Below are 26,173 nucleotides of genomic sequence, written 5' to 3'. Positions count from 1 at the left end.
GCCCCCTTGTAAACTGATGAATGACAGCAGGAAGAATCTGCTCACAAAACCAGCAAATTCCTGCAGCGAGGATAAGTACCCGTACGCGTTAACTCGGCGACTGCAAGCAAAACAGAGAGAACCCTCTGCGTTTTTCTCCGCTCAACAGAAACAACAGGACTTATGCTAATTCTCATTTTCAAGCTGCAATTGGTATTTAATCTGTTCCCAGGCAGCTTTTTCTTGAGCCATTTTGCACAGGGATCAGATGCAGCCCCCTTTCCCTGAATTTAAGAGTAAATGAGCGCACCATCTGGCCAGCCCCTCGTCTGATTCAGCCCCAGCGCCTGCGGTGGTATTCCAAAATGTGAGGAATGCTCACCCAGTAGACTCGGTTCACATCCTCCCTCCTATTGACTAAAGCTGCTCTGTCCCCTTCTGGGCCACTTTATATAAGAATTTGGTGGGAAGACGAGGTCTCTGAAATCTTAACCGTCTTCAAATGTGCGTGTGTGTGGTCTGAGCAGGCAGCTTATGCAAGGAGAAATGGGAAGCCACTAAAATGATTCTGCTTCTAAATATTTTGACCTTTATTGACATTTATAAGTAGCAGGCAGCTTAATTACCAATTAAAGGAAGTTATTAGCTACAAAAGGAGTCTGTTCTTTTTTTCCCTTGGTGGCTCCATTCCCAAACCAGTGCTGTTAGATGAGATTTCTGTGGCAGGACAAGGCAAAGAAGCCCTAGAGACCGAGGCTACTCTCCAGCTAACCTATGCAGAAATCCTTACAGAAGTCAAAGAACTTTTATAAAGCAGATCCTCCAGAGACAACCCGATCAGAACAACAGACTCTCCATTTCTGTGGGCGTTAAAGCGTTGTATTACAGTGCTGTCACGTTCTTCTACATGGTGGACGTTACTGCTGGTTTTCTTTCAAGCACACCCATAAACAAGGCCTATTGAAATTGGTCTGGGTTTGGGGTTTTTTTCCCCACAATATGCATTTATGAGCTGGCGTGAGGAGCTGCGAATATACAAGACTTGGCTACTAAACCTGACACATACTGTTAAAACAACTGGAAGTTCTACACCAGAGCTGGAAGAATTCCTACAGCAAACAAAGCAGCCCCTTCAAAATCACTGGGACCCCAATCCCACCCACGGGACTGCACGGGCTGGTAGCTCTACACACATTTATGGTTCCACGAGAGCATTAAGATTGTTTGCTGGGTGATGGCACTCACGAGAACATCTTAACTAGAAAATATTTATTAGAATGAACAATGCTCTTCCATAATTTTAGAGGATCTTTCTTTCAATAACAAGCGTACCAAAACTGCAGTATGAGCAGAGCTCTGAAACCTCAAATATATATATATATGGGGTTTTTAACTAAACTAGTGCTAAGATGAATGAAAAATATCCTCATGAAAGAACTACCTAACTCTGTACATCCATATTATTTTAAGCTCTGGAACACACATTAAGGTTGCTTTAAGAGTCTTTGTATATGAAGGGAGAAGAAATATAGATGGGACATGGAAACTCAAAGAAAGATACTTAAAATATTATTTTGTCTCTGAGTGAATGACCTCAAGGTGTAACTTCCGCAGTAGCTACGAAGGTGGATGCATGGTCCTGACCACACTTCACTGTATCAAACCCAAGACATTGTGGAAGTTCCAGCATTCTTCCAGGCATAGTAATTTAGCTTTTCATCAACTCTCCTCCGCTTATGTCAAAAGAAATTCCATGACACCTCCCCTAACCTCAGCTTCTGATTTTCTGACAAATGTTGGACTCTCAAGCAAGGCATTTAATGCTATTTTTTTTCCTTCTCTGAGTTTTTTTTTCTCCCTCTGGATCCTCCTGGCTTTTTTGCTCTGTATTCTTTACATCTCCTTTACTTGGTTGGTAATTCATCCTCAGTTTCAGAGGAGAAAAAAATTCTACTCACAGCCTATTTGAAACTGAGAGTTTGATCTTGTGATCACTAAAGTCAAAGGCAAAAAGGGATTTGTGTTTAACTGGAATAGAACAGATGCAGAATTCCTGGACAGTGTGTTTTTTAATCAGGGAGCCTTCACATTTAAAAGGAAATAATTTGCATCATATTAGTATTCATTATCCACCTACACAGGATGGGAAATTTACTGAACAAAAATGTTAAGTGTGCTGATGCTGTGCCCACTGCAGAGCCAGTCTCAGCAATGGAATTGTCCCAGATGTACCTGTTCCAGGAAATTACATCAAAAAAACCTTTGCATTCATGGCTCAGGGCAGCCAGACCTGTTTGTTACAGTACACAAAAGATCAGCTGAGATCCCTGTGTGTAGTATTTCACCCCAGAAACAGTCCAAGTGTTCCAAACCTGAAAATCAAACTCAAGTGATAGAAGGTAACAGAAAGGAAGCTGCTGCAGCCCATCTAACATGGTTTACTCAAATACGTCACTTTAGAGAAATGTCCTCCTGCAAAGTGTTTATCAAGGGACACTTGACTGGAAATGTGATGCGAGAGTTCTTTGAGCCTGTATGTGGTCTTTACATGGCAAGACAGTTCTTCCCAGCTTATGATTCACAGCGTCAGCTGGAGTCTGTGGCTCCTGAAGAATCTGTGAAATGTGACTTAAGAGAGAAAAGTGTATTGTCAGAAGGCTACGACTAGCTACAGAGATGTAGCTCTCACCATTGGAAAGTTTTACGCACCTGCAGCATAAAACAAGATTGTGAGTCACATGTTTAGATGCTTTATACAAGACGACCTTTTTCTTCCTGAGCTTAGATATTACCTGTGGTGCTAGAAGACTCAACCCCCTAGTTTTCTTTCCAAGAAGCTTCTCAGCGCTCCTCTGAGTCTTTTCCCTGTGTCTTTTCCTAGCTTCATTTATATTCACTGTATCTTCTTTCTCCTCATCTTTCAATTTAGAGCAGAACCTGGAAGCGCAAACTCATCTGTTCACAAACCTTTTTTTCTCTGGATGGATCTCTGATGATGAACAGCACCTTCTCACCCTTGCCTGTAAATCTGTTAACCGTGACTGACCAGTAAAACTGTGAGCTTTCAGAATGCTAAAGGTTAGAAGGGACCTCTGGAGATTGTCTGGTTACTGCCCTCCTGTCCTCGAGAGCCTCCTACACACAGTGTGCTCTCCAACATATTTACGGTGCCTGTGACCTCTGAAAAATGGGCGATAAAATTATTCTGAGGCACAAAGAAGGGATAGAAGAGGTGGATGCATTTTAAGTGAATTTAGTCTGAGTCCTTATAATTAATTGCAGGATGGCTCAAGAAAGCTGGTGGAACACAAAAGGTATGGAGATACCTGTCCTGCTTCTTGGCGGAAGCAGCTTCTGTCAGGTTGGTTACAGAGAGCTCAGCGCGTGCCAGGTAGGTAACAACATGGTGAGCACTAGAAAGCAGCTTGCCATGGCCACAGAAATTAATACAGATTGAACTGAAAAGAAGTGCAAAATTGAAAACAAAAAGCTACAAGGCACGTCGGTGTAGGCAGACTTGCTGCCTGCTCAGATTTAAAGCAGATCTTTCCTTTGCTCTTCGTTATGTAAAAGAAGCGAACTCCTCCCAGCCCCTTCAGTCCTGATCAGAGAAATAAAGCAGATTCATCCACCTCTTTGGCAAAAAGGTGCAGGAAATTAGTTGTCAAGGTGGGAAAACACCCTGTAGTGGATCATTTCAGTGACGTGGTGTGGCTGATCAGGACCACTGAACGTCACACCCTAAAAAGCCTGTGCATCTTCTAGGAAAACATCTCGAGCCTGATCCTTCTTCTCCTTTGGCAGCTATTCTGGCGGCTTCTTCCTAACCTGCTATTACCAGAGGAATCTCACATCCCGTGTGAAGGTCTAGATATCAAATGTCTGAGGAGAAATTACAGTCAAATATATTTTCCTAAAGATTAATAACAAGGAAAGCTTGTGCAAATATCAGCCAAAGTAGTGGCTGATGTGCAGGCTTCAAAGTCTTGGAAAAGCAAAGCGAGTCCAAGCTTGGAACGGTGGACAGGTACGAATGAAATATTTGCCTGAATTTTGGTGACCCTGAACAATTCAATAAATCACATCACTCCACGTACACAGCTTGATAGGAGTCAGATATCTGCACTGCCCTTGAGAACTGGGCAGTGGGTTCTGGGAGGAAAGAAATAGCTGCCACATGCAGTAAATAAAAACAAGTTTTTAAAAAAAAAAATACACACATAGTTCTGTTGCAGAATCATTCCATTCAGCCTGGCTAGAAACACAAGCAGCTACAAACTGATCATTCATCTCCAACATAAACACAGATTTGGTTAGACTAGCAGTAACATAGGTAGAGGGCATAAATAAATGTATTTTTATATTTCCTGACCACATTAACCTTGAAATCAGAGTTCTAAAATGTGAGCCACACACTATAAGACTTCTAATAGTCAATAAATTCAGACAGTCACAGCGAAGCAATGTTTTCTCCTTAAAGGTAGATTTTGCTGCAGTGTAACAAGGGAACGTGGTTTTTTATGGCTTTGAAATTATATGTAGCTGAACATGATCATTCAAAATGGTTAAAGCCCTCTTAGGAGGACAGCAAGATGGAAACCACTTCCGAAGGCACAATCTCAGATTCCAAATACTATTTCTACACGGGAAGACATTAGTAAGGAGATGGGGGAAGGCTGGAGAAAATGGCTTTCTCCTCAAAAGGTACAATTCAGGAGAGGAGAGCTAAAACATCAGAACTCAAGAACATCTGTGTATTCCTCTGTTCCTACTGGATGTCTCCTACACTAACAAAACACAAACCAAGTTCTTATCCTGGCCAGGGCATCCACTTCCCATTTGAAAAGTAGAGATTATAGTTCTGGAATTCCTTTAGATGGTGTTAAAGAAATGAACGATCACAGAGAATTACCAGTAATACTTAAGAGCTAAAACCCTTGGATGCTAAAGGTCATTTTTAATCTCTAGCCTTTATGACACTTTAAACTGGAGACTAGCATTATCGCCATGATATCCCACTGGGAAACAACACATATAATGACTTTTTCAGCTTCTCAGAATGGGTCAGGGATTTTCAGGTGGTAGCTGGCCACACAACATTTAAAAGGTTATCTCAGCTCCATAAGGGCTGATGTCCAGGCTGCTGCTCAGCAGTCAGAGAACTGAACGATGACTTTCAGCACAGCGCTGCTCAGGGAGCAAGCTCTGGTCGAAGGAGAGCAGCAAAGGCAAGTCCTTCCTTATGGAACAAAGTTTAGTTTTCAGACCTACCACTTTCTGCGGGCCTCTTACAACGAGACATGTTCCCAGCGGGAGAGCAATAAAGACAGTCAGCGTGTACTGGCTCTGCTGCCCCTTATTGACTGCATGTTGTTGGAAGAGCCAAGATGAAAATATCTGAGCGCTGATGTCACTTTGATACAATTGCTTTGGAGGTTATTCAGTTTTCCTTGGGGCGCCTATTCGTTTTAAGTGACTTGCTGATCTTTGTCTGATGGCCGGAGTTTTATGACCAGAAAGAAATGAAGATGGCAGCTAAGAGCCTCATTTCACAATGGGTAAATTAATCCTTTTAAGGGAGAATTTGTCATCCCTAGCGCCGTTTGAAAACCAGCAGTTGAGACTAAGTAAATGCAATGTACTAGCAAAATAAATTTTAAAACGCCAAGTACCTTCAAGTGGAATTTAGCTGCATGATAACAAACGAAACAAAAATAATAATCTCTCCATCCGTTTAGATTGTTGGAAAGTCAAGTACTCAGGAGCTGAAAACACCAGAATTAAGGTTGCCTTGTGTAGTCCTAATTCATTTCTCCTGTGAGATACAATGAAAAGGTATTTTTCCCTGTGGCTTCAACCCATTTATTGGGCAGGATGAACAGAGCTACTCGGTATTTCTTTTTTTACCTTTTTGAGTCAATGTGTGGCCTTGCTTTTATTTATAGCATGCAGTTTAAATTCTTCACTGGAAACAGGATTATTCATATCTTTGTGAGTTTTAATATAACACTTATCACAGAAATATTTGCTTCAAAAACATAACAAAAGTCTCATGACAAAAGCCCTGCCAATGAGGTAGGATGGTAGCACAGTCCCTTCAGCCCAAACGCTTAATCAGAATCAGAAGTCCCACAAGGTTGTTTTGATTAGTATGAGATCATCTGAGTGTAATAGAGTAACATATTCTGGGGTTTAGCAAATCGATGGTAACAAGCCCCGATTTCTCAGAGAGAGCGCTTGAAAACTTCCACTACCATGAGTTCACTGTTTGAGAAACCATCTGTTTCCTCTCAGGATCATCCATAGCATTTACAAACTTTGTTTTTGTGGCTTAACGCGCCTCCTTCTAAGACCACTGGGCAAACGACAAGCAAGGCCTAGTCTGGAGCCAAGCAATGTAGCAGAGTAAGGCTAGAGTAACATTAATCCTGGCTCTCTTGATTTTGGAAGATTCCCACTGAAATTTGTGATATAAAAGAAAAAAAATAATTACTCCCTACCTCTGTTTGCATGCCCTGACTTAGAAGTGTGCATGCACGTGATTATGTATATACATCTAACACCAAAAAACTAGTTACATCTGAACACAAAAATAACTGAAACAACTTCAGATCTGTAGGATTTTTGTTGGAATATTACAGTCCTGATGTTCTTTCTCGGCAGTTAATCAACCATCAGCAAAGTTTTGAATAAACTTTAAATAAACTTTAAATGAGGGAGTACATAACCATTCTTCTCACAAACAAGTTGATTTACATCCACCCTTTTGATTTGGATCTAAGCTACAAATTGAATAATTATTCTTTTGAGACATAATCTCTGCAGGAAAAATGTCTTACCTCAACTGCTTCCACCAGTTAGAAAGACATTTGAGAAATACAATTCTTAAGTTTACGCAAGCCTGCAATCCCACCTGCACAACCTCTCAAAGAAATCAGTTTATGATTCTTTATAACACACTGCTTGTTTTACACCACAGTCTCAGAGAAAAATACTTATGTTAGAGATGGGGGCCAGTTAGCTCAGTCAGTTGAGCGTGGCGCTAACAACGCTAAGGTTGACGGTTCGATTTCCATTCGGTCCCCATGTGTTGCCTGATCTAGTTGAGAGGTGGTGGCCGTGGTGGCAGGGAGGCTGGATTAAAATGATCTCTAAAGTCCCTTCCAGCTTAGGCCATTCTAAAAAAAAGAAAAAAGATTTTTTTACAAATTACTTACTGTTCTGACAGCCATCAGGATCTCTTTATAGTCTTCTGGTCCATATTGCTTATCTCAGGCTGTTCCTCAATGATACTTCAGAGAAAAAGGCCTGATGGATGAAAGAAAAATGCACAATGCTTACAGTTTATATCCACCAGACTTCTCACTGCCTAAAATTGAAAAAAAAAGGCTTCTGAAATTTTAACCTTTCATATCACAAAGTGATAAAGACTCTCAGAACCTCATCTAAGACGTGCTGGAATTAGCTGGAATTTCTACCAATTTACCTTTGGCTCCGCTCCCAAAACGAGAGGCTGTGTTGCAGTGAAGCATTGGGACAGCTATTTCACTTTAAAAACGCATTAAAACTCTGTTGGCATCTCTTGTTATTCTACTTGGGTAGAAGTTGCTAATGAGTACTAGTAAGGCCTCATGTCTGAAATTTATCCCTGACAAGGCAAGAGCAAAAGCCATTGGCTTTTTTTTTGCTGCTTGGTTTTTTTATTTTAATAAATATGCTGCAAGTAGTTCCAGGCCATGCCCCCAAATAACTGTGACTGTAAGAGCTCACCCCAGCTGTACAAGAATTGAGATTATCCTCGATCATCCTCCTGCTTCCCCCAGGAAGTTACAAGTTTACCTGGGAAATGAGGAGCCTGGCGGTTGAGGAAGCAGCTCCCTCAGGCTGGGCTCCTGGGAGTTTTCCTTTCCCTCACAAACCTGACACTCCAGTGCCATTGCCAGCTACCCTGAGGCTGCACAGTCCCCTTGGCACTTCTTTGCTGCTCTCCTTTCGTCTCTGCAGACCAGTTAGTCCTGCAGAGTGCGTGGCGGGCAGCATGGCAGCCGTTTCGGAGGTGAAGGAGCTGAAGGAGCAAGCCCAGGCCAGGCTGGCAGCTGCTGGGCAATGCTGCCTTTTGGTGGAGTGCGGCTCTGCGAGACTCTCAGCAACCCTCTCCAGCCTAAACCTCTCCACCTCATCAGAAGCAAAACTAGTCTCGGTGTCTTTAGTTGTTAAGGTGCTTTATCTGCCCGCTTCCTTGCAATTGGTGTCTACCTGCTGCATGAGAAAGGACCAACATCACACCTTCGTAGTGTAAAACTCAAGACAAAATGTCCAAGGGGTGTATTTTAAAACTGGTAGTTAAGTCAGACAGCCAGAAGTGCCAAATTTGAATGTTTCCTAAGCTAAGTTGAATGGCCAAAGAACAAACAACTGTATGATTCTAGTAATGAACTAATTCAATAATTAATTCCCTCAACCCCTTCCAAAACAATTCATGGACTCTTACTCATTATTAATTCACAGTGCTCAGGGACTTTCATTGCTTGTCACTGTTCCTAGTCGATTTGTGTTGGGGCTGCAGTGTAAAGATGGACTTGGAAAAAAATGTAGCTGTGCTTTTTTGTTCGTACTCACAAACAGCGATGGGAAAACCTCCAAAAGCTTTCTCGATGTTTTGTAGTTGTCAAGACACTTCATTTTCTCTCATTCCCAAGCTTCAGAAGCTTCCTCTTTGTGATTGCAAACAGATGACGGTAGAACATGCAATTAGACTAACACAAGTAAATTCCAATCAGCGGTAGCCTGCAGCAGCTTCTCAGCGTTCACATCAAATGGAGGCCAACTCTTAGCATGAAGCTGTCAACAGGAAAAGAGAAATTAAAATTGATTTTTAGAAGCAAACTTCGGTGACCTTCTTCATTGCACCCAGGAGTATCTATAATATCCGTCGTTTATTATATATCGTGGTTGGGATTTTCAGCTATACGCTGGGCTTTGGGCATTCAAAATCCAGCATGCACCTTTGGCTCTATCAGTGCAAAGTCTCATGAGTTTTGGCCATTTGGGAGAACAGCATTCCACAAAAGGGAGAAGTTTCTGCACCTCTCTGCATACACCAATTAACATTATTAAGAATATATAATTTAGGACCTAATTTGCAAATGACGCCTTTACAATTTGAGCTTTTAGTACAACGGGACTAGATTCTGCAGATTTACCTTATCCTTACCGATCTTTAAAACCTTTATTTGCAAAACATAGATGGTAGGTTCTCAAATATTTTAGTTTTTCCAAAAATTACCCTAGTAGACCCAATGGTTAGTGATAATACCTACTCAGTGTGCTGACGATAGCCGCAGCTTTCATAATAGCATAGGAACTGCTAAGAGAATATGGTGTAAGCTTCAATTACCTATTTTGATCTCATCTCGGGGATCACAGTACAAACACAAGATCTTCCAGACAAGAAGATGGGCTTTCCCCACAGCGGGAGGCCAGCAGAGGCACCTCTCTCAAACCCGGTACCAAACAGTTGCACGGCAGAACTGTGCTGATGGTGCCAGCTGGTGTTATCAAGCCTCCTGCGAGTTCAGGGGAAGGCAGGCATGGCAGCAGAGCAGGTGCAGTGATGGCATGAAGAGCTGGGGAAAAGGAACATATCAAGGTGAGGTCCACTAGAGTTTACCAGGTAAAAGGCAGAGCTGTGCAAACATGACCACATCAGTCTGGCTAAAAGCATTTACATGGGAAGTAGAAACTGCTCCAAGTGTGGAAAAGTTGGAAATACGTATTCTAAAGTTACTGGGTGAACCTGGTGTATACATGAGAGTTCAAAACCAGGCTTTTTAGAGCAGAGTGAGTCTTGAGTATCCTTCATCTCTCTCTACAGACAATAAAATCCATCTCCCACGTTTACAAACACTCCTTTCTGCCTTTCGAATGCACTCGAACCTAAGGAACATCTCTGTAAACAACTCTACTTCCCCAACTGCTTCAAGTCAAAGCAACACGAGTGATTGTAAAGCAACACATCCTCATTTAAATTATTTCCAATTTTCTATCTTTCTGTGAAAAGCAAGTCCAGGCCATTAGTACAAGTTGAGTGTTAGACAAAAAGTTTCCAAAACCAGCTAACATAATGTAACAAAAGTCATTTTGTAACCCAGAAAAAAATACGAGTACAGTTATACAAGTGTTCTGGTTCCAAGAACAATTGTAAGTGGGTTTTGTTTTGATTTTGAAAAATCTCCAATATCTCAGGACAGTTGCAGTAGACCACACACTGGAAAAATTATGTGGTTTTCTGGTCACTGTAATATAAGAAAGGATTTTTCTCCCTGAGACAGAAAAGGCCTATTCAAGGTTGGAAAGGGAGCGCAGGTCAGAAGGAAGAATCAGGAAGCTGGGGAGATAGGTTATAATTGCACAAGGATGATTTGATCTAGTTGTCTGAACAGCTGCCAGGGAATTAGGAAAGACAGCTTCTACTTTTCCATCAGCCTAGGCAAGACATAAGGGCTAAAAGGAAAAAACAAATAAATCCCAGTTTTATGATACCTGCTATTAGGGGTGACTCCATCTCTGGTTGTCTACCCGGAGGTAAGAGGTTTTGCAACACAAAGTGTAGCATAGATATAAAATAAAGTGGGAGAACAAGTATGAATTTGTTTAGGAGAGTAGGGTTTATGCCAAAGTTTTTGTGATATGGTCCCATAGGATTTCGCAGCAAGACAGTACATAAATACGTACAGCGTTTATGGATGAAGATCCAGGCTAGGCTGTAAACAAGGCAACAGCAGATAAGCTGCAACCTGAAAGTCAATCTTGACTCTCCCCTGACTTCACAACTCCCCATAGTTGCATAACCTCCTATTTAGGTTATTTTACTGCAGTCATTAGGCAATCTTGGATGGACTCCACTGAGTACAGTTTTTCAAACTTTTTTTTACCAATAAAATAAAATATTTTATAGCCTTGATGTGTTTCTGGCACGTTTTTAAAACTGCTGCTAATAAAACTTCTTCAAGATGAAACAAGAGGAAAAAATGACCAAGCTGTAGCAATGTAAATATCTCCTAACTTTTTTTTTTTTTAAAGTTAGGCTTTTCTGCAGGAAACTGGGAAACATCATCGCAGAAAAAGATTTATATTAAGAGAAGAAAACCCATGTAAGCACAGTTTATGGAGTGGAACAGCGTCGCGCTTCTAGCAGCCCATGTTAAACGTAGTTTGCAAGAACCATGCTTTCATGCACACCAAGGGCTTGCTCCTTCCGACCACTGAAGTCAGTGACAATTCAGCGCGTGACTGTGGCGACACACGAGCTGCTCCCTAACGCCGCAGCCTGGCTTGTCCGTCTGGCAGCAGGCAGAGAGCCAAGAGATCCGAGTTCAGGTCCTGGCCTGATACAAAATCCCCACATGATTTCCGTCCAGTCTCAGCTCCTTGCCCATGAAGAGGGGTGATATGCTTTTCCTTCCACTGTCAGTTCTCTGAATAGTCATAGTCTCTCTCCTGGCACACCAAAGCCTTTGGTTTTGGAGTGTTTTCTAGGTGCAATTGTGATTTAACAAGGAATGACTAATGCCCACCCTTGGTCATCACAACTGTAGCATCACAGAGCGCTGCAGTGGCTCTTGCATGCTGCCCCAGCACTTCTGCAGGAGATAAAGTGCGCCAAACGTAGAGCAAGTACTTAAAAACGTGCCTTAAGCACCAAATTCAGCAGCATATATATACACAATATATTGTGCATATAGATAGACACAATATATATATACAACACAGACCTATAGAGACAACAGTGCCCTATAGGAGCACCACAAACGACAAAGCGCGTGAGCTGGTTGATTTTCAAGCATCACCTTCTCTGTGCTTGAAAATGGTCCATCCTGATGAGCGGAAAGTCAAGCAAGTGTAGCAAGAGATCTGCGTGGATGAACAAGATGCTCCTGATGATACTCTCCCTGTAGTTCTAATGCACTTTTTTGCTGCTGGTATCACAGGCAGTATAGGAACTACAATGTTGTTATGTATTTTATACTACCAGGCAACATTTTGAATGTTTTAATGCTTTTTCAAAGAGACCACGAGAGGGCACTAGTATTTAAAAAAAGGGAGGGGAAAAATCCACAAAAGCGTAAAAACATGTAGCTCAATAAAAAACACCAAAAACTGTGTAGCTTCAAATGTATAGGACAGCAGGTTCCACGGTCATGAGTCAGCCACCTGCAGAAAGCCCAGTGTCAGGCAGCTCTGTGGGTGCACTGCAGGAGGGAGAAAAGCACCCAACTACCTCAAACCAACCCAGCTGGCGCTTTTTCTGCTTCCCCTACAAGACTCCCCTTGCTTACAGACTCTCTTTCCTTCGGGTGGGTGGATCGGGGTTGCCCAGAGCCTTCCTCCCGCAGCACCTCTGTCCTCTCTCAGGCCTCTCGCCCAGGAGCAGTGGTTCCCTGCGTTGCTGCTGCTGCTGCTCTTGGGAGGCTCATCCCCTTCTCTCTCAGCTGAGAAAAGCTTTTCAGTCCCGAAAGCCAGGTGAGTAGCGATGCCCAAACCCACTTGTTTTCCGCCCTGGCCGTGGGGTTTGCTCATAGTATTTTCCCCGCGCACCATCCATGGGGCAGAGCTGGCTGATAACTCACAGAACTAAAAGAGCGAACAGCTCGGGCTCAAGCTGAACAGCTGACCTCCAAGACTGGGAGAGGGTTTTTTTTCCACAAAGGCATCACCACAAGGACTTCCTCTAGAAACAAAAGAAAACAAAAAGCATATTATTTTTCACAACTGCATCCTGAATATCTGACTCAAAATTATGCCATGTGAAAACAAAACCCTTGGCCAAACAAAATCTCCCAGCGAGATCTCCCTGCCAAATACCATCTAGGATACAGGCATTTGCACTGAGAGAAAAATGTCTACAAATACCCTATTCAAGAGCAAATGCAATTATGTATGAATGTATAGATCACTCACAAAGCTAATTTTGCTTACAAAGGAAAATACCTCATTGCTAAAAGATTCGTATGGTTAAGCTAAACCTTTTCCTGCAGCGTTGACTGTGAATACAAAAGGATTGTTCTTTTTTGTTTTGCCTGTAAGTGAGCAAAATGCTGTTTTCAACTAGACGTTTCTCCCGAGTTTTTGTGACAGCTGGATTAATTCTGCAATTACTCTGTGAAAGTAAATTTATTCTGAATGCCCCGGTAAAATTCTGGCAGTTCAGAGGAATCCCCCGGTTGGGACACATGCACTGCGAAGAACACCAGGTAAGCCAGACATGGGGGGAAATTAAAATATCTATAATCAGGATAAAAGGTAATAGAACTGCTAGAGAACAACAGAGTCAAAAGGGTGTTTTGCAGCACCACCCTTACAGTCTAAAATTGATTAATTTTTTGCACTATTTTAATAGCCGTGTCTTCTGCTGTGTGCCAGGAAAACAGAGCAATGGAGAGTTCCAAACTGCATGTATTAATCTGAAAAGAAAATTAATTGATAAAATATTCTACAGTGAACTGTGCATAAAGTAAGACTATTTTCTTCAGTACAGGGTGTTGTAAAACCGTGTTTGCTTAAAAATGTGCTCCTGCGGCTTGAGCAATTCTTGAAGTACTGAAATTACTTCTAATACAGTTTTCAGGCCAAAGAGCAAAAAAAAAACCACACTCATTTTGATTCAGCTGTTATTCCTAGCTCCAAATGAGCTACCCAAAAGATGAATCAGATAGTTACAAATGTTGAAAACGATAATAAACACCCTAAAATGTTAGTAAAGCCGCGCTCTTCACTTTGGAGCGGAAATATCAAGGCCCCTGCAAAAGCATGCGTGGGGAATCCTCAGCTCCAGCGGCCAGCGCTGTACCTCGCCGACCACATTTTCTGTTCTTTGCTTCTTTCCACATGACTGGCAGGCATTGTCAGCGAGAACACGAAGGGTAATGCCAGACTGAAACTCACTCATTGACTAGGCTGAAGAGCTGGATTTGACTGCCAGCGTCTAAATTAAAATCATATGTATTTGCAACCGTTTCTATTAAAAAATAAAAAGACTTCGAGAGTATTTAGACTGTGGTTGTAGTCTGCTCTCTTTTTTTATTCCCTTGCAATCTAAATGTTCACACTGGAAACGCAGAGGTGGAGATTTGGTTTTGATCCGAGGCTAAAGGCCTTTGATGTTGAAGAAGTGCTGTGTGGTTCCTGCATTGATTAGGAGATATTAAATTCTCTTTCCTAAGTGCAGAAGAATGAGAGGTCTCTGAGGTCATACATTTCTTACACCCGTTTTAGCCAAACTCGTTTTTTCACCTGAGTCTGGTGTCACAGATCCCTTGAGGCTTGACCAGGGGAGTCCATGCAGAGATTCCCACCAGGCTTTGCTGCGGGTCCTAAATTTGTTCTACTTTTCCTCCCTTTCTAACCCCATCTTCAAATTCCCCTACAGAGGCTCGGGAATGTAAAGCGGATCCTTTGAGAACTGTACAAATTTGAGGAAAATAGTGCTGTTGTACAAAACTCTTCTGAAATCTTATTTAACGTGGTTCAAGTTGGTCATCCCACCAGGAGTCTAACCTGATTTAGCAGTTAAAAATATGGTGCATACATAGTAGTCTAAATTTATGGTGGAACTGCATAAAGGGAGACCATCAAGATAAATGCTGCAATTATTAAAAGTGCAACAATTGCAATTATTAATTTTCCTTTTCAACTTCCACAAGGTTTGTTTCCGTTCCGTATTTGGGCGGCAAAATGCTAGCAGCACAACCACTTTTATTTCTTGCTCCCACTCTCAATCACTGGTCACAGGGTTTTAGTTACTGAACTGGTGGGACAGTTTGAAATCCAAAGCAAAACAGCTACCAACCAAGAGACTTTTAGGATATAGTAAATACAGGTAACGTAGTAAAAAATATACAGGGAGCACTTCTAGTAGTTATCATTTGGTGTTTTTAAAGTTTCCTTCTCCTCTCCTTTCATGACCCTGCCAGAAGCTTAACTGCATCTTCCCCTCAGCCCAAGCACAGCTTTTATCCTTCAGTGGAAACTTTACCTGTTCAGCAAAGTCCACCTACTTTGTAGAGCAGCAATACTTGATAATGCTCTTCTATTTTATCAGGTGGGAACTGGCAGAGCACACTTTGCAGTGATGAAATTAACAGCCAAGACGACCTACATTTTGAGACTGTGGTATACGCTTGTGGCAGTAATACAGCTGAATGCAGCAGAGGATTTCCAGTGGACAAAGAATAACCCTGGCTCTTTCTACTATGGCACTTTTCCAGCTGGTACTTTTGAACTACAGTTGATTGTGGGGTTTATAATGCTCTAGACCTACTAGTGTGTTTGCACAAGAAAGGTACCAAAAGGTTTTCCTTGTCCTTTGAGGGAAATGATGGAAACAAAAATTCAGGCTCTAGCGGAACGCATCCTCAATATCATCTCCTGCACCTTGCCCTGGAAATACAAGGACTCCCGTGCCCCTGCACTTCATACAGTCACTTAAAACAGTAAACTCAGAGCAAATGCTAACAGATTAATATTTCATAATCAGAACTCTCTTTTCTGTCTGTGATTAAGATGCATGATATAAAAAAACACACCTGAGAACTCTTCTCCTGCTTCATAAATTACCTACAACCAATGAAGAATTTTAAACTAAAAATACCCCTTATTACGTAGCTGATGAATGTGAGTGAAATAATTATGCTGGGTTTGTTTCAAGTTGTTTAGTATTATCTAATTCACTCCTCGCTATTGCTTTATGAAATCTTGTCCCTTCTTCGACATCTATTTATAGACACTCAGACGTTTCGTTCATCCAAAATCAAAACTAAAATGATATAGGCAGTGATTTGTTTTCCTGCTAAAGGTTTTAAGTGGCTTATGAAGTGGATTAATCACAACCTTTTGTATAATACTAGGAAAATAATCCAGAACCTTTCAATGTATTTTACATAACAACAGCTAAACTTTTAATCACTAAAAAACCTTACCAAAACTAGCAGGCAGAAATGATGTAGGAATCTTAGAATCATAGAATGGCCTGGGCTGGAAGGGACCTTAGAGATCATTTAATCCATTTTTGAACAGTAAGAGAGTTCTGCCACGCTATCCATGCACTACCTCATCCCTGCAAAACAACAATAACAAGGTTTAATACATGAAAGAAGGAGATTCCATTTTCAGTGCATCAGAAAAAGATACCTTTAATCTGCACCGCATTTTCAGACAGTCTTTTCTTCTGCACCGATAAAGTTTCACGTAGGAAACATCGGCCTCTTGGTCAGCAGGCACACAGCCCTGCACATTTCACATCGAGCGATGCAGCCTGAAGGTGTAGCAATTACTTTCTCATATCAAAATGTACTATGAAGACCAGTTTTGTAGGAAAATGTTGAAATTACAACTCACTTCCTTTTGTCTTCAGGTTTTTTATGGGGTGTCGGAAGTTCTGCATATCAGACTGAAGGGGCCTGGGATGTGGACGGGAAAGGACCGAGTATCTGGGATGCTTTTACTCACCAGAAAGGGAAAGTGTTTAGAAACGAAACAGGAGATTCAGCGTGTGATGGCTACTACAAAGTTAAGGTATTGTTGAAGAGGAACTATCCCTCTAGAAACATTCTAGAGTCATTTCATGATACTGATTTCCCATTTTGAAATCATGGCAAAGATGAAATGCTTTAGCTGCTCTCTAGGCTCATTTAACTTAAGAAGCCCAGGAATGACATTTTCAATTAGTTCAGTAAAATGTTCTTTCTTAATAATCTCATAGAATCAATAATGCCACAGTATTTCCCAAACACCTCTCAGATTTTCAGGATTTTTGTGCCCAAAGAAATATTTCAGATTACTTGGAATCCAAACACTTAGTTAGAACAACAAACACATTTGACCTTTGAATAGAATTAACATCTTTTTTTATGTGTGTTTGAGCAGCTGCAAAAGTTTTCTATGTATATTTAAAAATAAAACCCTCGGGTGCTTTAAAATTCAGTCTGAGTGCTTTCCTTTTTTTTTTTTTAATGGACAACAAATAAATAATCAATGCAACTCTATTAGCATTACGTTTCCAAACTTAAAACTGTCAAAAACAATTTCAGAATTACTGTCCTGGAGGACGGGCACACAGTAAGAGGAATCCAAATGACTGTGATAAACCAGTATTACATAATTGGAATTAATTATATTATTATTTATATTATTATCTAATTGGAATACTTTGATGAAAGTTATATTCCACTGAGGTTTTTCCACTACATGAAATCCAAGGGAGGTCTCAGCAAGAGCTAAGAGGAAAGAAACTGATTAAATCTCACAGAAAAACTGATCAGAAAACCTGATTAAACCTCACATTTGCTCACTGCTGTGGGCTTACATTGTGAGATACTTTTTAAAACTTGCTTGTATGTGTTCAGTTACTTTGTATATAAACACACTTTTTTCTTTCTCTGCTTTCATCATCAGAATTCTCTGCACTGGCTCATACACCATCAATTTCTAATTTCATTTAATATCAAACACACATGATTGCATAGAAAAAAGAACCTATTTTATACTGAATTTATTGTTTGTACTAACTCCAGTATGAGACAGTAAATGAAAGCCTATGTAAAAGAAGTTTTGTGTCTAAGCTGAAATGTTTGATGTCGAGATTTACAGGCTTTTTTTTTTTAAACAGGTACATTACAAATTCTGACATAAATAAAACTGAGTTGCAGATTACCTCAACTCATTTTTCTGTCCCCTATTTGACGGCGAAAACATTCAGTTAACACAAAACATTACAGAACTTCTTTGGGGAGTCAAGAAATGAAACGGTTAAAAAGGAATTATAGAAGTAGAAAGAGCCCTCACCTCAAAGCAAATGCAGAAAATAATTGACGGAATGCTCTTTTGTGCAACTGCTCTCTAGATTTTCTGCATTTAGTACTACTTAAGATAGATGAGTAACCAAAGAGTTACTCTGCCTGGACTCGAGCTGTGTTAACTGGATTTTCTATTCACAGGATGACATTCAGTTACTGAAAGAGCTGAAAGTCAATCACTATCTATTCTCTATTTCCTGGCCTCGGATTATGCCCACTGGCATCAAAAGTAAGCAGAACAATTCCACTATATTCTTACCAGTATTACTAGGCAAGTAATTTCCCTCCCGAGTACACCACAGTGTTTTACCATCGCTGCTAAGCAGATTTCGGTTTCTTTGCCTACAGAACCGTTCAACCATCACACACCCATTACAGATCACCCACCACTACCATGTCAAATTCCTTGGTTAAAATGTTTAGATTCCTGTTCCTACACTTGTTTGAAAAATAATCGGTGCAATTTCTTGTCTGTGCGATTCACCAGCAGAGCAACTGAACGAGAACGGAATACAGTTCTACAACGACACCATTAACAGCCTTCTGGAAAACAACATTACCCCGATCGTGAGCCTCTACCACTGGGATCTTCCACAGGTCAGATGATCCTTAAATCAATGAAACATCTAATCTAAATGATAGGAAATCGATTTCTAAGTTTAAGGATTATGCGTACTTCAGAAAATTGTTTCAAGATCCCTGCGTGCTTTTAAGTGTGCTTATAATCATTTTATATTTGTTTGTGTTTTTATATAGAAGCTTTGAGAAATCTCCTCAGCTGCTGAAATATAAATAAAATCTTTGTTAATAGGCAGCTAAACTTTAAATAACATCATTGATTCTTGAAATTCTTATTTACAAAGGTTCTCCAAGAAAAGTACGGTGGCTGGCAAAATATAAGCATGATAAATTATTTTAATGATTATGCAAATCTGTGTTTTGAGAAGTTTGGCGATCGTGTGAAACACTGGATTACTTTCAGTAATCCCTGGGTAAGTCATCAATGCTTTCCTTCCAGTCACTCCCATCAAACAGTTCTGTCCCCAAAATTCTGCAGACGTGACACTACAGGGAGGTCAGGTAAAAAACCAGAGAGGGAAAGACTTAGTCTCATCTTTGTGCCCCCAAGTCCCAGTGGCCACATTCCACACAAGGGCAGAGATTTATGATGTGACATTCCAGTGAAGTTTTGAAAAAATCACTGACTGGAGAGAGGCACAGGACCCCGAGGCAGTTACAGCCTGACCTTCACACGTTTCCTTGGGGAAGAGCAAGCTGGCCACTCACTCCCCTGACACTGGCCACCAGTGCGTGGCTCTCAACATGCCCCAGCAGCTTCTCGACCGCGCAGTGGGGGAGTAGATGGGAGCTGAGGGGACAGAGAAACAGGGAGCGAGCCAGCGTGTGCAGACAAGCACAGGCTCCAAGTCCATAGACAACTAACTCCGTGTATCCGCAGGCGGTTGCTGAACAGGGTTACGAAACGGGAGAACACGCACCAGGACTGAAGCTCGGGGGATGTGGAGCGTATAAAGCAGCACACCATATCATTAAAGTAAAACTCCAATTGTGCTCTAAGTTACGTGTGAATTAAGAGTGTTTAGCAGGCTGACTTAGAGGTTTGTTTGATTCTGCTCTTTAAACGGAAATCTAGTTTTGTAATGATGTCATTTCCAACTTGCACATTAAAGTTATCGCCTGACTTCAAACCACCAACACGTATTCGGGTGTACCATGAAACGTCAGGTGCTTAATGTGGTGGTCCAGCACCAACTTACATTTTTCCTTGCAATTTAAGTGTCTCTCTGTAAAACTCATTGACTAAGAAAATAGCCAGGTTACTCTAGAAACAAGGACTAAAATCCTGCCCCGTTGAAATAAACTTAAACTTTGCAAGTAAGTAATTCTTGTAAAAATAAACTTGCCTGAATAAATTAGGCAAAACCATCCAAAGGTTGGAGACGCTGGACAGAACACTATACCGAGGGCTGTGGATTAGCTTCACAGGGGTGTGCTGGAATTTAGGGAAGGAATCTTGCACAAATGCTTTTTTTGACATCTTAATAAGAAATGAAAGCTTCCACAACAGACACGAAAGAAATCGTAATGTTTTCAGACACACTTAGTGCAAAAGCTGCTCTTCATTTGCAGTAGCTTTCTACCCTGACTGTGGCCTAACAGACTAAACGTGTTTACGGTCTCCTTTTTAACCGACAGACTCACGCGAAGGTATGGCACTCTTACAACAACACCTGGCGCAGCGAGCAGCAAGGTAATCAGGGTTCTTTCTGTCCTTATGCTTCCATTTATACTGAGGGCGTCAAGATCACGCACAAACTGCAGAACCTGTCACTTTTTGAAGGTATGGTTGGGATATCCCTAACCAGCGGCTGGGGCGAACCTGTGGATCCCCACAGCCAAACGGATAGAGACGCCGCTGAAAGATACATCCAGTTCCATTTGGGATGGTTTGCAAATCCGATTTACAGAGGAGACTATCCAGAAGTCATGAAGAACTACATAGGTAAGTCTCAACAAGTGACTACAACACGACTAAATTACACACAGCGTGTTACAACAGAGTAGCCCCTCCCCAAGGTGTAGTTTAGTCACGTACGAGGATGCGGGCTGAGCAACAACCAGCCCACGGGCTACACGCAGCTCCTGGAGCTTTGAGGGACATACAGGAACCAAAAAGTTGAGCTGCTCTTGAGCCCAACCTTTGCATATCTTGGTGACCAAACCAGAAAGGAAACAACTACCTCACTTTTCAATCACAGTCCATTTTTAGGGGTCTAGCCAAGTTGTTTACAATTTTTATGGATTTTTCCATCTAAAGACAAAGGCCCAGCAGTTTTCTATCACTACAGGTTGCATTTCTACAGGGTTCCGCTGTCTTTGGTTCATGGAATAAAGAAGATAAGCAACACACCCTGCAGCAAAGCACTTCTGTGCAGTCATGCTATGTTTCCAAGTATTCTGTCGACGTGTTCTCTGGAAAAAAAACCCCACACTTGAATACACTCCATGTATTGTACCCATCTTACTCCTCCAAACCAAAAAAAATTAAAATATTATTTCATCTTTAAAAAGCAATCAGACTAAACTGGCCTCTACACAAACACCAAGTTCAGGAAAATCACATTTATTGTCAGTAAGGTAAAGAAAATAAATTTCTGCGTTTCCTATAACTATGTTGATAGGTAGGAAGAGCGCCCAGCAGGGCCTGGGGACATCAAGATTACCAACTTTCTCAGTGCAAGAGAAAACTTACATTAAAGGCACGTCGGACTTCCTGGGAATAGGTCATTTCACTACTCGCTATGTTCTACAGAAGAGCTTTCCCTTTCTGCAAGTGTCCAGTTACCGCACCGACCACGACTTGGCGGAGCTGGTGGACCCAACCTGGCCAGCTCCAGGACCTAAATGGTTGTATTCCGTGCCCTGGGGATTCCGAAGATTACTCAACTTCATTAAGGTGATTGCCAAATATATCGTTAAAAAGTGAACAAAATGGTTACGTGCAGAAGCTGCAGGAGCGGCACAGATTTTCAACAGTTTCACATATATAGAGAGAAATATATATATATAATCTTTTGTCATACTGGGAAGTTTCTTCACCAAAAAAAAAAGCCCCCACCTTAATTTCAGTTCAGCAAACTATGGAACTTGAATTCCTAGTTGTGAATTTTTCTTCCTAAAGGTAACTAAGTAAATCTAGAAAATTGCTCTTCATGCATTTTCCTCAGAATCTCATGTTCTGTCAAAATAAGATTGTTTTGTTTCTGTGAACCAGCCTCAACATACCTTTGTTTGCAGACCCAGTACGGGAATCCTCTCATTTATGTGACAGAGAACGGAGTCTCTGAGAAGGTCCAGTGCCCTCAGCTGTGTGACGAATGGCGGATAGAGTATCTGAAAGGATACATTAACGAAATACTGAAAGGTGACTTTACAAATGTCCTTTCAGCGCCTATGCTTTTTGAGCATTTTCATCTTGCTTATTTTGTACTCGTGTAATTTACCTCACAGAGAAAGAAGCATTCAAAGATCAAAGCGGACGGCAAACTAGGCTAAGAAATTTTCACCAAAATGATAACCTGCCATAAAGCCAAATGTGCTGATGCTAATAAATACAATAACCTGGGATTTGATACTGTAAAAGATCATCAGTTGCCACCTTCAGAAAGGAGAAATTGCACCTAATTACCATTCTTACAGAGCCCGAGTAGCCCTAAGCTAAAGCTAACATTTTCAGAGAATCTAGATTATTTTGTACTTTGGCATTTTTCTGTTCTCCCCTTCACCACATCTCTTTCTGTTGTGAAACACCCACAGAACCGTATTTTAAGGACAACCACCACAGGCAACAAGTTTAACAGAATTATTTGTATTCTGATTACAGCTCTAAACGATGGTGTTAACGTCAAAGGTTACACTGCCTGGTCACTGCTGGATAAATTCGAATGGAACAAAGGCTTCTCTGAAAGATTTGGACTTTATCACATTGATTTTAAAAACAAGAACAAACCACGATACCCCAAGGCATCCGTTGACTATTATAAAAAGATTATCAGTGCAAATGGATTCCCAAATCCAAGAGAGGTGACATGAATTCCTAATTTCATTCTTTCGGTTTTCTTTTCTTTTTCTTCGCTATAAGAGCAAATACCACACTGAATTTCATGAAACAACCTGCACGAATGCAGTATATGAAAAGGCACCTCGGTTCTGTAAGTTAGGGATGTGCTAAACACACAGGCCTCCAGAGACAGAGAAAGTGGAAACAGCCTCAGTGACTGTTTCTAAAGTATTTCATGAACTCTGGCTGGACTTTGTGATATCATTCAGCATTTTTTCACCACAAGTTAACATGCTCTGTCAGGTTCCAAGGCAGGAAATTACACCTATGTCCTTCCTTATTGGAAGAAAATATGGATTATATGTGCTTTTTAAAGTTCTGTTAAACAATTAACTATTAGAAATATATTGTGATAAAAATCACAAGGATATAAAGGAACTTTAAAAAAAATAATTGTGCACTGACAGAATAAAAGTTTCAAGTTAGTGGAGAAATGTTCAGGGACAGAGCAGAAGCTGATGCAAATGAGATAAAATATTACAGTCTAATAGAGCTGCTACATGTCAACCTTCTCAGGTGGAAAACTGGCATCAGAAGGCCATGGACACTTGCTCTACCACACGCCAACTTCTTGCTACAGGTAATTATGTGTCTTCTGCTTTGTTTTATAAAAGCACATTATGCAACATCTGTATTCAGATTTGAAGTTTCGCTGTGAATACCACTATTAGTGCATCCTGAAAGGTACTTTCTCCCTGAAATCACCACAGCTGTCAAATGCAAGCGTCTCATGAAAAATGTCTTTATTTACTCTCCCCAACTAAATTCACTGTAACTAAACAGATCACATGGGGATGGTAAGGGAATACGCAAACTGAAACAGTATTTAAAATTAAAGCTAGGGATGACAGTATTCCCCTTAAAATAATAAAAGCGCCAAACGCTCTTTCAGGTGTAAACCAAGCCCAGACAAGGCAAGACAACCAGAGACAGAAAAATCTCTAAATGTACTACAAAGCCCAAGGGGCTAAGCTCTAGCTCGAGGTCGCATCAGGCCACAGGTGCTGCTGTCACACCCTGGTGACAAAGCTCACAGCAGCTGCTCAAGAGCAGGGGAATACAGGAGGCATTGCCTGCAATTTCCACGGTGCTGGGCTAATCCACCTCACTTAAGACCTTCCCAAAGTAATTCAGGACCTTTCATAATTCCTGAACTAGGAGAAGAGTGGATTTCTGAAACGTTTAAGAAAAATTAAATAACAAAGTCTCCCAAGAAGGATGCGATCAATTTGCAGAAAATGGCAAAGCAGTCATCCTACGTTTAGCCTGCTGAGTCTCAGCTGCTGAGTGCTACGTCCTACGCAAATTAACTTGAGACTTATTTGTGGAGCAGAATTCTACAAAATAAACCCCGTTTAGTTTCCCAAAGACCTGCAAAACAATCACTAAAAGGCTAAAGTGCTTCCCAAGGATTTCTCTTTGACAACTGTCTTTTCTACCCTTCCCCTGAGGAGGGGGGAAAAGACAAGAACAGTAGAATACCACTGATAAAATACACTGAAGATAATTCTCAGTAACCACAATTTTTGCAGCCCTTTGCAAACTGACCTATCTCCAAAAATTTACCATAGAAAGAAAAAAAGGGAAGGAAAACAGTCATGGATTTGCTCCATCTTTCGCAGCGTTTGGAAATTTTGTTTGTTTGCTCTTTATGTCAATGTCAACACTTAACAAAATGATTTTAGGCATAAATGTTCAAAAGTCCTTAATCTATGTTAACTCTAAGTTAACAGCTGGTATACTCCAGAAGATTAAATTTCTTACATATTGCTCATTTCTCAAACTTTTAGATTCCCTGATTACTCACATGGAAATGGTGACAGAGATTGTTCTTCCTACAGTTTTCACACTCTGCATACTCATCAGTATTGTCCTACTAATAATCTACCTTCGAAATCACACTTAAATTTGCATGCTTACACACGTCTTCATTTAGCATAATAAATTAAATGCAACCGCTTTATTACATCCATTAAAATTTACCTCTTTTTGTAACACTGTAAAGATAAAGAAATACTATTTTATCTGCCCGCTTAGTGCTTTTATAGGGTTTTCTATCTGGTTCCCAAAACATAATTTCATATTTTCAGTCAACATGCAAAGTACATTTCCTTTCTGCATTACTTTCTAGTAATTTTAAGTAGCAGATTTTCTGTTCCTTACTATTTTGGGAATGTCTAGACATTCTGTTTACCAGAAAAATAGGTAGCTAAGACTAAAGTGATTCAAATCTTGCCAGTACAAATTTCAAGTGATTCAAAGCCATTTGCAAAGTCTAAAGAGTCTGTTCATCAATAGACTTTTAATTAGCATGTAACTGCTACCTGAAGAGAGCCAGACACATAATTTTAAAATAGAAAAGGATTTAAAAACTACAAGAGATCTGCTTAAACATTAACTTACTATTCATGTCTAAAAGTTAGGATAATATTTGCCTTATTATTTAGGTGTGGAGAATTACTTGAAGTGATTAATCAAAGATGATAACTGCTGAGTCAGATTTAAACCAAGGACGACTCTTCTCCAGTTTTGTTTATAGGGAATGAGGTTTTACCTCATATGACTTAAACATACATTACACACAGAAACGTGCATCGCAGGTAAACCCAAGCACTTCCAGACTGTTATATTTCACCTGAAATTCACTTCTACTGCAGGCAGGAACAAGTTAAGTACATGATTATAAAAAGTTTGTTCCAGAATATCGCCACCTGGCTACATGGTCCTGCTGTTGTGCTTGAAATTATTCCCCGAAAGCAAAGCAGCAGACCACTTTCCTGTTTAGCTTGCACTCCATTGTCAGCACTGCCTGGGTGTATCCTGATCGCAGAGTAGCAGTATGTAAATCCAAAAAAAAGGATCTTGTCCTTAGCTTCTCGTCAAAGGCTAACTATTAAACTGACAGTTATTAAGATGTCATACTAGGAAAGCGATAAGAAATAAGTTTTACTGAGGAGGAACCAGAAATGATAGAAATTTATAGTTTTTAAAAAGCATAAATGTTGGGGTTTTGCTTATTCTTACTTATAATAGTTAATAGCTTCTTTTATGCAAGATGTTGCTGTCTCAAATTACGTAATCAGCAAATACCACACAATGTAATTGTTTAAAATTACACTACCAGAATGTTAGATACGCTACCTAATCAAAGAACATACGCAACTGCCACCTCAACATACTCAAATTATTATGCCCAGCCAATTATACTGAACATTTTTTTCAGAAAATTACACAAAAGTGTACAAGACCACACTGTTAAAATAATTCACTTTGCATTGAGGGGAAAAAAACCAAACCAATCTGAAGAGGAGAGAGAAGTATATCCAAGAATACACCAAAATATAAGTAAGGGGACAAAGAAAACCAAACTGCCAGAAGTTCACAGTGTCCTGGATGAACAGCTTTCCAAACGTGTCTGGATGACGAGATGTCACTTGACACCAGGAAAACACGACAATAGTGCTTGTTTTGTTGGGTTAAGAGAATTCGCATGTTGAACAGCGTCTGATTGCGTTCTTCACGAATAAAAATAAAATTTACAATGCCAAAGTGCAGAACTTTATTGAACCTTTGCAAAAATACGAACAAAAATACCTACTACATATTCAAGATGATTATACTGTACAATCACAATTGCACAACATTTATAGACAAACTAGGTGCGTACAGATGAATTATGGCTGCGTGGGTCACACTTCAA

General features: G+C 40.6%; 1 protein-coding gene across 1 annotated transcript; it reads left to right on the top strand.

The window, feature by feature from the left end:
- The first annotated feature begins 2,443 nt into the window (after window positions 1–2,443).
- Window positions 2,444–24,379, top strand: LCTL (lactase-like). Its single transcript, XM_009876622.1, has 16 exons — window positions 2,444–2,623; window positions 3,262–3,370; window positions 13,117–13,232; window positions 15,080–15,248; window positions 16,391–16,551; window positions 17,973–18,060; window positions 18,319–18,428; window positions 18,695–18,823; window positions 19,291–19,386; window positions 20,049–20,103; window positions 20,194–20,355; window positions 21,035–21,309; window positions 21,651–21,777; window positions 22,237–22,436; window positions 22,990–23,053; window positions 24,264–24,379. The coding sequence occupies exons 1-16, from the start codon at window positions 2,444–2,446 to the stop codon at window positions 24,377–24,379; spliced, it is 2,157 nt and encodes a 718-aa protein (XP_009874924.1).
- Window positions 24,380–26,173: the final 1,794 nt, after the last annotated feature.

This window comes from Apaloderma vittatum, unplaced genomic scaffold, assembly GCF_000703405.1.
Source record: "Apaloderma vittatum isolate BGI_N311 unplaced genomic scaffold, ASM70340v1 scaffold1969, whole genome shotgun sequence".
In the NCBI taxonomy this organism is placed as follows: domain Eukaryota; kingdom Metazoa; phylum Chordata; class Aves; order Trogoniformes; family Trogonidae; genus Apaloderma; species Apaloderma vittatum.
The sequence above is the reverse complement of the archived record's forward strand: the minus strand, read 5'-3'. Positions and strand labels throughout refer to the sequence as shown.